Below are 12,004 nucleotides of genomic sequence, written 5' to 3'. Positions count from 1 at the left end.
CACCTCAGTTTAAGCGTCATATGAGCACAGAGGTTCTTACAAGACAGGGTGGGTTGTGGAATGGAATACAAGTTAATGATCCAACTATAATACTCTTAATAATAAAATATGTCCATTCATTAAACAGCAGAGAAAGATGCAGAATTACACACCAAGGTTTCTGCTATTATTAGGGTCAGTCAATTTGCCCGTTTGTTTTTGCTTTCATCCCACAGGAGCAGACAAGGAACAGGTTTCAGAAAACAGCTGACAGGGAGACCAAAACACGATACCGTTCAATCCACCAGATCAATTACAAAATAAGAACCAGCGCAGGCCACCAGGGGCCATTCTTAGAGGCCGAGCATGTCAGCAGGGCTCTCGGGTCTTCTCTGTTTTGAGAGCACCAGTTCAGTTGTGTATCTTTTTTACTTTCTGCCTCAATTACCAAGGCCACACCCTGTTAATTATTCACACAGCATACACAGTCATTTCCCACATCTCATCTCCCAGATGCCTGAAAGAAATTGAGGGTCTCTACATGCTGTGATCTGAGCTAAGAGGGTCTTGTCAGAGTTCAAATCTACCAGATTAGGAAATATTATCAGCCCATCTACACTCAGACGAAAAAAAAAAAACCTAGATTTCATTCCCAAACTTCTTCTCACTGGTGATTTAAAAACATATCCATTCTATCTCTCTCCTGCACCCCAGATCTGCAGGTGCCCAGTCTCCTGGAGAACCCCAGCAGGTGTGAGGCACTGGTGACTTTCTTGGCATGGCTTGATAAGGAAGGGCTAGGGCTCTAGCTCTCCTGTTCCCTCCTCCCAGCCAGAAACAGTTAATTGCCTGCTCCGAGCTGACTCCAGCCCAACCCTAATCGGCCTGATCTCAGGCTTCAGCACTGGGGCTGAAGCAGCTCCAGGCCCCGGCCAGGGCCGTGTGGAGCAGGGAGAGCATTCTTCCAAGATAATGATTAAGCTGAGCGGCACTTGGCAAGGGCACAGGCTGCCGAGCTAGGAAGGTGAGCCCTGTTCACACCTCAACCAGGCTGAGGCAGCAAGAACTAGATCGGAAAGGCAGAAGCCAGAGAGGCCCAGGGGGCCCCAGCCATCCCCTATAGCCTCCTGCTTGTGAGGGGCATCGGAGCATCTCAGATCCAGAGAAATCATTGCAGGCTACCCTTCTGAGAGTCTGCTCACACCTCGGGCACCATGAAGCTCCAGGTGTTCTGGACTGGGCTGGAATATACCTGCCGGCTCCTGGGTGTCACCACTGCTGCAGGTAAGATCCTACCTACCTTATCTACCACCGCCTTGGTCAGAGAGGCACAACAGAGAAGGCTGCTGGAGAAGTGGTCTCAAGCCAGGAGATGGTGGGCACATTTGGCCACATCTGTCCTTCAGTTTCCCTTTTACCCCTGTACTGTGGGTAAGCAGCTGCAGAGTAAGCCCTGGCAGGTGAAGAAGAGTGAGCCTTAGTTCTGGTACTGATACTCACTGGCAGCCTACTCTGGTGAGACCTCGGGAAACTTCAGCATCCTGCAATGAGCTAAGAGGTCTGCTCCCTGCCCTCAGAGGGTTATAAGGATAGCAGATTGAGGTGGGGACTGGAGGCGAAGGGATAAAGGGATAGAAAACTATGAGAATTGTACTATTGTGTAGTTATGAAAATGGTCACCTGAGTTCACCTTGCTGGGTCCCTATCCAATCAGAGAGGATTGCATTGACAAGGCAGCTCTGTCCTTGGGAGATGCACAGGGCATGAAGATGGCAGGCTTCCATGGGCCCTCCCACACCCTACTGGCATAGTTACTGTTGAAAACCAGCCCCTTTGCTATGCGCCATCTACAGGAGTAGATGTGTGGAATTCAGGGGACGGGAAATCACCTGAACTGCTCAGCTAACTGGGATCACAGGTGGTTAGCAAAGAATTGACTTCTGCCCCTAACATCGATCCAGAAGGGGGAGAATCTATGCTGACGAACTGAATAGCAGTGTTCTGAGCCCTTAGCTCAGTGTGCCAAGTCTCTTGGGGAAAAAAAGGAGATACACATTAAATCCTTCTTTGCATCTGTATGAAAACTTTCTCGAGATTCTCTCCCAATTGACAGGTTCCTCCAGTTCAAACCAAAGTCACATGAGTTAAGCCTCAGGCCTCTCATGCATGTACAACCTTGGTCCAGCCCTGTAGAGCTTTGAAGCCGGCTTCCTGACCACGGTAATGGATGGATCTGCTGAGTTCTGGCAGATGCAGTGCTTAGCAAAACATGTGGCCAGAGGTTCTGGGTAGATGCCCTTGTGATATGTTGCACTGTCGGTGGGGATCCAGATCATTCTTGGGGTACTAGGTTGGTCAGAGCAGGCAGGGTCAAATTCTTACCCTCCTGCTATATGATAGCGCAAATGAACTCAGATTGGAGCCGTGACCTTACCAAGGTCACATAAGAAGCTCGCACGTTGGTTCTTGTATTTTCCCAACAGCACTGGGCAAAGCCTTCCATGAGTCCTTAGGCAAAAGAATTGATCTGCCCAGACCTGTGTAGATAGGCCTGATGGAAACGGCAGTTCTAGCCTCCTTCAGAACCACAACACATCTTACATATAGGCAATGATCACAAAGACCCCCAGGTAACCCTAAATACATCTCCGTGATGAGAATGTGTGTTATTGTCTGCTGCTCCAGCTCCACTGTGTTCCTTCTGCACCCTGAGTATTAAATATAGACACTATACCCTTCAGACTACCAGGAATCTCACAACTAAAACACAGCCATACCCCACACAGAGCTATCTCCATCCTTCCAGGAAGCTGTTGGAGATGCACCTATCTGTCCTTCTAATGGACTACTGAGTCTAATGTATCTCAATCTAAGGGCAGCCTTTCTCCCCACACCTTCAGCCCACGTGCACACCAATGCATATTGCACATCTTAACCACAGCCTTCACCTCTGCAAAGAGACCACTGCTAATGCTGAAGATGGACCTCCTGCTTGGCTTTGGTGCAAGATCCAGGCTAAAAATAGGCTGCAGTTGCCTTTAGGTCCATGCTTTCAAAGAATAGCCCTTGGGCTCTCCAGAGTGCTGGAGCAAGTGAGACACTAGAGAAGGGGTTCTGGGGTTCTCTGGCAGACCTCAGGTTTCTCCTGACATTGCTGGCCTTCGGGCCTCTGTCCAGTACATAAGATTTTCAAATTCTTTATTCCCTTAAGCCTCTTTTGTTGAAATTCTCTGTTGAAAAATCCAGGCCCCAATGTAGGAATGTTACTGCTAAAGGGGAAATGAGACTTGAAACAGAAACTTGAAATAGAGACCAGCATTTTGCAGAACTCCAGGGGAGTGGGACATATGAGGTGCCTTTGTATATAGACAGCCTGGACTGCCCAGCTGCTAGGCAGGGATGTGAACAAATCCTCCGGGGGGGTGTCACCTCCAGGGACTGTGCAGATCCTGGGAGTTGGCAGCCTCTGCCCCAGAAGCCTCTTCGGTGGATCCTGGAGACAGGCTCGGGGCCCTCAGGCTCCAGGTGCTCTCCCGATGCAGCAATTTCCTGTGACTGTGGTTGAAACATGCCCTGCAGAGAGGTCTGCTCACTACACGGCTTCCTCTACCCAACTCCCTTCATGAAGCATCGTGGGTTTTGCTGCTGACACAGAGCTCAAGCCCTGTATTCCAAGTGGTTTTCAGGACAGACACTTCAGTCAATTCAGGGCAAAGAGACCACAGTAGACAGACAGTACCTACCGAGAGTATTTTCCAAATGAAAAAATTCTGCCCCTTGGCAAAGTCACGTGTTTCTTGCTCATCACAAACACACCCTACTCTAACACGATCTTACAAAGCCCTTCCCTGGCCTTCGAAGGCATGAGGGCTATATGTGCAGTGCAGTGTGTGCGTGTGACCTCTAAGTGCCCCCGTGGCCAAGATGTGTTGCATGACTCTGCCCACAAAGCAGACACACCAAAAAACTGTGCACAGGCCAAGAGGCCCTGACCACTCTGTGCAGATGTGGGAACATCTGTGTATCCATTGGTGAAAGTAGACTCTCACTACATTTCCCTGAAACATGGCAAACATATCCTGTATGAAAACCTGAGACTCAGTGGAGGTGATAGGTTAGTAACTGTTGTTTTGTTTGGGTGAGTTTTTGTTCTGAGGCAGGCTCTACATTTAGCTTAGGCTGGCCTCAAATTTGTCACCTTCCTATCTGAGTCTCTGGGATTATAGACGTGGCCACATCACACCCATCGTGTGATTACTTTTAATACAAGCTGGGCATTGGAAAAGACCTGCTAAATAGATACCAAGTGGACAGGACTCAGGGCACCCTTCTACCTCACGAAAAATGGGCTCGTAAGATTAGTCCCCAGTGTTTGGACAGAAAGGCAGACCTATTCTCCTTTGAACTTCTGCAGCACTTATTCTCAGGGGCAATTCCAGTGACCCTTCACCAACTCCCAGCCCTGCACAGGTCAGAGAAGGAGAAGCGTTCCCAAGGCAACACACAGATGCTTTGCCCAGTCCCTAGGGACTGGGATTCAGGGAGGGCGTGGGGAGGAGTATGTCTTTGGGCCTTTGTCTGGGAAGGAAGCCCTTTTCTTGACTGTCAGTACACACAAATAGGCACAGGCTTACCCAAGAGTGATCTGTCCCCTGGGGGAGGAGAGATGTCATCATCAATATTTTCTAGGGCCTTCCAGCTACCTCAGAACAGAAGGCTTATGCTAAAAGTCTATCCACTGGCCCCCACCCCCATCCCCATCCACACCTCCCCACCCACCTCCCCCCTCCCCACCCTGACCTCAAAGTGCCTGTGTTCCCTCATTTCTATTCTAATTGGTTCCTCTAGTCTCTGGGTAACAGCAACTGGGGTCTTCACCATGGTCAAGCCTGTGCTAATTGTCTTCAGAGCAAAACCTCATGCTACCCTCTGTGGCCCCACTGTGCTCGTCACCACAGCCATCATACAGGTAGGGAAACTGAGGCATGGTCAATTGAAGCACTCTGCTCAAGGGCTCCTCCAAGGGAGCAGGGAGGCTGAGTCCAACTGATGGGCATCTATTCTTGAGACCCCACTTTTAGTCAGGGTCCTCTGCCTAAACCAGGGTTAGAGTGCTATGTGGGAAATGGAATAGGAAAAGCCGGGTGCCACCTCTCAGAACAGACACCTGAGATGGAGTGGAGAACCAGAAGAATGTGTGCAGACTGGCAGACTCAGGGGAGTGACCTCCAGAAAGCCCTGCTGTCCCGCTGCAGTTGCCTGGGATACAGCTAAACCGTGCAGCACCATTCCTGACTTCTCTCTTCATTGGTAGATCTGGGCTTTACAAGTAGTTGCATTCTAGATAAGATACTGTGGTTTTATTTCCCAGCCAATTTCAGACTTCTATCTCAAAGGGGCATCGTTCTCTGTAGTTTAATGACTCTAAGATGTAGGATTTAAAAAAAAAAAAAAAACAGAAAGAATAGAAGAGAGGCCCAGTGTTGAGGGAGCTGCGGGCTGTGTTCCTGCCGCCCCAGCTCCTGGTCGCCTGGCTAGCTTATGCCCCAAAATAACAACACACAAATTGTATTCTTTTAAACACTGCTTGGCCCATTATATCTAGCCTCTTTCGGCTAACTCTCGCACCTGGACTAGCCCATTTCTAATAATGTGTGTAGCACCCCAAGGTGCACTTACCGGGAAGATTCTAGCCTATGTCCATCCTGGGTCGGAGCTTCATCGCGTCTGCCAAGGAGAGGGGAGCATGGCCTCTGAGCTCACTTCCTCTTCCTCCCAGCATTCTGTTCTGTTTACTCCTCCCACCTATGTTTTAACCTATGAGGCCAAGCAGTTTCTTTATTATTTAACCAATGACCTTCCTCCATCAGCCCAGTCAGAGCCCCCCCCCATCTACCTTGGGTCAGTCCTGACTGTGCACAGGCTATCTTGGAGTAGGGTTTTGTCACGGGCATGACTATATTGTAGCAAATAATATAGTCAAGTATATCAAGTACTCTCTGAAGCTGAAGATCCTGGTATTTAAGCTGCTGGTTCTTTGCTCTGAATTACCTGCATGCCTGTTTCATATGGTTACCCCAAAAATCTCCAGTTGAGTCCATTCTTGGGCCCTGTGTGCACATCTTTCCAGAAAGGCAGATCACAGTAGAGCCTCCCCCTTAGACATCCAGAGGAACATATTGTCCGTACTTCAGAGTTCCTATCTTGCCTACACCCATGAATGCCTGAAGATCATCATGCTGAATTTAGTGGGGGAAACTGACACTTACAGTTCTGTTGGCTTGCTTGGGGTCCAGTTTACCCAGGCACACAGCAACAAGGCAGGGCCTTCTAAGGACTGGACACAGCAGACCAGCCTAAGGAACAAGATGATACCTAAGCAAAACTGTTGTGGACAACTTGCTTGTCAAACAAAAGTCCTGTTTCTCCCAAATCAGGTGCTATGAGTCACTCTGGGGCTCACTTAAGGCTTCTTTCATTTTTTGTTTGTTTGTTTGTTCTGTTATGACCCATTAACCTGCTTCTCTATTTAATAGACACAATCAATTCTAAGCAGCAGCATTCCTTACTATATACCCTTCATATACAAAAGACTCAAAAATATAAATCAGGACAAAAGCAACATTTAAGTCCCAGGTGGTCTCATTTCTTAATGGGTGCAAGGTTTATGCTAGAAATCTATCTAACCAGTCTTGGTCAAAGCATTCAAAAAAGGTAAATGTTTTCTAAGTATCTGTCTAGTGCCCTGCATGCTATTTTTTTCTAATTTTGCATATTTATTTACTTTTATTGTGTGAATGTTTTGCTTTGCATGTATGTCTGGTCCCTGTGGAGGTCACAAGAGGGTATCACATCCTCTTCTGTAAGGCACTGTGTGCATGCTGAGAATTCGACCCCTGGTCCCCTGCAAGAGCGTCAGTGTTCCTGGTTGCTGAGCCACCTCTCCAGCCTCTCCGCCTCCACTGCATACTAATTTCAAGCATCTTTAAATGCAGATCCGCATGACCACCTCCTGCCATTGAAGAAATCATGTACTCCAACATGTCCGCAGGGGATTTTTGTCCCAGTGAGGTTAAAATGTCTTTCTGATTTTTTTCCAAATGAACCCCTTTCTTTTCTGGTCTGATTATCTTGATGAATATTCTCCCTGCCTCTTTTTCTCTCTCCTGCCTCGCAACAGGATTTGAGTCAAATGTTTCTTTCTTTATTATTCATACTTGGGTCCTTCTTTCTAGATTTAGAATTGGAATATGGAAAGCTGTTCATGCTTTATTTCCTCTGCAAAAGTTTGCTCTTTCCATCTTATGCACTATGTACCCATACATGAAGGAGCCCAGACCTCCACCCCAGGGCACTGCATGTGATCTGCCCGGGGAGGAAGCTAGTAAACACATTCCACCACCTCATGCTTCTGTGACCTGCACCCCACTTTCCCACATAAACTCTTTAAACTCCAGTTCCCTGTCTACAGAACAGTGACAGTCATTGGCTCTACCCTGAGACTTTGGTGAAGCAATGACTTTGATAGAAAACTGCTGCTGTGGTTTGGAACTCAGAGCAGGCAACTCCAGAAGCCTGTTCAGGAAACAAGGTCTGTGAACAATGAGCCCCTCTTGACGGAGGAGGATGAATCAAAGGAAAGAAATAGGCAACAAGAAACCCAGGAGACTATGACGGAGGGGTTGGATGGGCTTTAAGAGCCCTGATCCAACTCTACCCGTCCCATCACAGTTGAGCTGAGGCAGTGGCTGGATTGGAGAAAGGACCTCACTCTGTAGTCCAGAGTGTCCTGGAACTCACTGTAGCTTGAGCTGGACTTGAATTTCTGGCAATCACCTGACTCAATCCTCCCCTCCTCTAGTGCTGGGATTACAGGCATGTGTTCCTCCTGCCCCCTCCCCCCAAATGTAGCTATTTCTATTCCATGTGCAGTGCACAAACCAGAAAGAAGAGGGTAGTTCTGATCTATTTTTCGTGGATTTACAGTTCTTTTTATCTCTAGTATATTAGAGGTACCTCTTGAATGCATGATAAACAATTAAATATCCATTCTACAAAATCACCTATCTATACTTTATATCTAATTTTTTTAAAGAGCACAAAAAATCATAGACTAAAGTGCACATCTTAAAACAATAAAGCTCTTATTAGACAATAGGATAAAATCTCTGTATTGAGTTAGACTGAGATTGTCTAGTTCAATATCAAAAGTTTAGTCCATAGTAAAAAAATTAATAAAATTCTTCTGATTAGATCCTATCAAAATTTTAAAACATTTCCTTTTAAAATATAATATTGGAAGCCAACACAAAATGCAACTGATATGAAACATGAAAAGACATTCCCCATCATTAGTCCTTGGGGAAATGCAAATCCGTATCACAGTGAGAAACCATGCGTGTATATTAGGTTGACAAGAATTAAAAAGATTGGATCATTGGCAAGGCTGCCAAATTCTCATGCACTATGCGCTCACTTTGAAACAGTCTGACAGTTTCTTCAAAACCTGTACATGAAGCTGCCATATGATCTGGTTATTCTGCTCCCAAGCATCTATCTACCCAAGAGAAGCGAAAGCACATAGCCATGCAAAGACTATATGGAAACACTCTAGAAGCTCAATTCTTAATACCTAAAGACTAGAAGCAACCATATCGTCTACCGGTGTGTGAATTATAAGCAAAGTGAGGTGTATCCCCACTCGTCTGCAATACCAGTCAGGCATAGATTGGCCCGAAATACCTATGCACACTACAACAAAAATGAATCTGGAAATAACTCTGGGAATGTAACAATAGCCAAACATGAGGACATGCTATTCAATGTTATTTATCTTAACTCATGGGAAATATAAATTAATCTCTAGTGATAGATCACTAGCTGCTTAGGGGTGGACCAAGGCAAGAGAAGGTAAGATTTTACTGATGTGATACCTAGAGTCTTTCGGGAATAATGATGCCCATTTTCTTCATGTAGTAATGCTTTCATGAGTGGAGGAGATATATGTCAGCGCTTATCAGACTGCCCTATAAACATGTGCAATTTGTTGGAGGCCAAGTATGAATCACTAGATCTGTCACTGAAAGTGCACACGTTGTCTTGCTTAAATGATGTCCTCAAACATCTGAATATCTCAGCAGCATACAATAGTGAGCTTTAGGTGTTTTCACATCCTGGTGAGTAGGCTAGGCTGCTCTGTTGACGCTGGCTGCCTATGCTGTCTGCCTGGAGGCCAGACAGCCGGTAGCTTGTCTGTACTGGCCTTGATTGGGATGATAAGGCAGTTCTGTTCCCTAGGTCTCTCACAGTCCCTTGCTCAAAGAAAGTCATGTTGTTGAGCCCAGAGTCAGAGAGAGGCAACCCTCTGCTACAGACAAGAGATGGCTAAATCATGTAATGAGGGGTGTGGATACCAAGAGGTGCACAGGGCCAGGGGCATGACTGCCATCTGTTCCCAGGAACTGTCACTGAGCCAAAGCCAAAGCAGACACCTCAAATGGTGTCTTTCACCTGTGGGTCATATTTAAAGACTCTGTTAGGGATCTGGTACTGTAGGCCAGTGACCAGGAGTTTGCCTACCACATGCGAGGCCCTAGATTTACTCTAGAATTAATCAATAAACACCAAGGCTTCTTTGAAAGCTCTTCCAACTGAGTGTCCAGAAGTTTCTACCAGAAACTCTGGCTCACCTGTGTCTATTGCAAGGACCTGAGCCCACAGGGAGCCTCCCGGCCAAGCTTGGAATCTTTTGCAGCTTCCTCTGTGTTAGCGAACCTTATTATCTGGATGGATGTATACCAACTGGTTCAACACCTGTGCCCTGTTATGGAAAAAGCAAGCAGCAGGTGTCATGGTGGCGACAGGCATTGAGTTTTAACACCCGACGGAGTGTGGTGAGGACATAGACAGTGGCTAATGGAACTATGATGAGGGCTAGTCTATCCCTATCTGTTGCGGGAGGTCCTTCCACTCCTCCAGCCTATAGCTGTTGAGATACCAGCCCATTGGGGTATGGTTTCTCTCCCTTTAAAAAAAGCGGCCACTTCCCTCTCCTCTCTCTCTTCACTTCCCCTTTTTCTGTTTAAGAAAACTTGCCTTTGAAAATGGTATGTCAGTTATGTTAGGCCTTAGCCAAAATTGGTTGCTTCAACGCTGCTAACGTGACTTCGGGTGATTGCCCAGGTAGCTAGTTGTCTCTGTGATTTGTTGCATGTTTTGGAAGTTGTTTTACTGAACTTCCTAATTACCCAGGTAACATTATTTCCCTTCTCATATCTTTGATGGGGTTGAAGACTATATAAATGTAGTTACTTTCTCTCATGACTTGGCCAAGTTATTTATTATACAAGACCTAAGCTAGTTAGAATAGGATATTTGTACTTATTGTATATAATTTCATAGTAGGCTTAGAACTCTCTTACTTAAACAAAAGGGGGAGGTGTTGTGGGAGGTCCTTCCGCTCCTCCAGCCTATAGCTGCTGAGCCCATTGGGGCGTGGTTTCTCTCCCTTTAAAAAAGCGGCCACTTCCCTCTCCTCTCTCTCCTATCAGCCCTCTTAAGAGGAAAGAACGTGACTATTTCCATAGTTTACTTCATCAACGCATGCACTCACTGTGGACAAAGAGCCCTTGCTATTCCCTGGCATTACCCATTGGTTTTTCTATCTCGGGTCCTTCTTGAAGCCTTGTCAGTATAAAGCAGCCCCAAAGTCCCATCCTTCTCAAGATGTGTTGTGTATTACCCTCTGTCACTCTGTAGGGGCTCAGAGGGCTCAGGCCAACATGGGAGTAAACATCACCCTAAATTCACAGTAAGCATCCCCTTAAATTCTGAGTGTACTTTCTTGATTATGAGAGTCACCTTCAGAACAAATACTTTCTTAACTCTAGGCTGAACACCTTCTGAATTTTAGGTGACAATCTTATGTTTGTGGATGCCACATACCAACCACAAGCTCGGTGATCCCAGCAAGAGAGTGGAATTTAGACAACTTTCACCCATGGTGAGGCACAAAACACATACCCTGGCCTGGGCCAGAATGGCAAGAGTATCGGAAGTCATCACAGAGAATTGTCATGCACCTGAAGGACTGCTGTTCAGGCTGTCTCTGGAGCACACGGACAGTGACTTCTATGGTATAGGGCGAAGAATTCTCCAGGCTCTTCCAGGAGTTTTCAGGGATCACCCAGAATTCGTCCTGCTCTCTTTGCCTAGCCACATCTGTCAGCACACATGGAAGGGAATCACTCTGGTCCTGAGACCTCAGGAGGAAACTTGTGTCTCAGTCGAGAGCACCCAAAGGACAATGCCATGGAGTAGTAAACCCAGACCTGCTCTCCTTTCTCCTCTTCCCCTGCAGTGTTGATCGGCGTGGGCACAGAGACCTTTCTCCGGGGGCAGTTCAAGAGCCTGGCCTTCTATCTGCTGTGAGTTTGCACATCTGTGCTCTCCCTGCTTGCGTGCTCTGTTCCAGCTCAGCCCATGTCTGTCTACTACTCGGAGAAACACAGAGTAATCCACTTCCCATGCTAACACCACCCCAGCCCAGAGATGGCGCCACCGAAGTTTCTAAGTCCTGGTTTGGGAAGACCCTATAAATCAGCCAACATCCTCCCATGCACTCATTCACACATCTGCCTGCCCTACCACACATCTGTCCATCCATCACCCACCAATCCATCTCATCCATACACCCTACCCACTAATGCACCCATGTACCAGTGCACCTATCCCTCATCAAATCACTCATCCATCTCTCCATCCATCCAACCACCCACCAACCTTTCCCCCTACCCATTCATTCATCTACAGGTTTGCCTACTCACTCACCTAACCACTTATTCCCACATTTATTCATCTATCTATCCATCCATCCAACCATCCATCCATCCATCTGTCCATCCATCCACCCATCTATCCATCCATCTATTCATCTGTGTGACTGATCTGTGACCCGGGCAGCATTATACCCTCTATACCCGCTACCTCAGTGTGACTGATCTGTGACCCGGGCAGCATTATACCC

The 12,004-nt window shown here is 46.9% G+C and overlaps 1 protein-coding gene across 1 annotated transcript in view; it reads left to right on the top strand.

The window, feature by feature from the left end:
* Positions 1-1,058: 1,058 nt before the first annotated feature.
* Positions 1,059-12,004, top strand: part of Tmem72 (transmembrane protein 72) — a 17,795-nt gene continuing 6,849 nt past the window's right edge. Inside the window, exons 1-2 of the mRNA XM_005365072.2 lie at positions 1,059-1,263; positions 11,339-11,405. Coding sequence (XP_005365129.1) covers positions 1,194-1,263; positions 11,339-11,405 — 137 coding nt within the window. The 5' untranslated portion in view covers positions 1,059-1,193. The remainder of the gene's footprint in view (positions 1,264-11,338; positions 11,406-12,004) is intronic.

The sequence above is a fragment of the Microtus ochrogaster genome, unplaced genomic scaffold (assembly GCF_000317375.1).
Source record: "Microtus ochrogaster isolate Prairie Vole_2 unplaced genomic scaffold, MicOch1.0 UNK1, whole genome shotgun sequence".
NCBI classification, from domain to species: domain Eukaryota; kingdom Metazoa; phylum Chordata; class Mammalia; order Rodentia; family Cricetidae; genus Microtus; species Microtus ochrogaster.
Note: the sequence above shows the minus strand (reverse complement) of the source record. Positions and strands in the feature narration are given on the sequence as shown.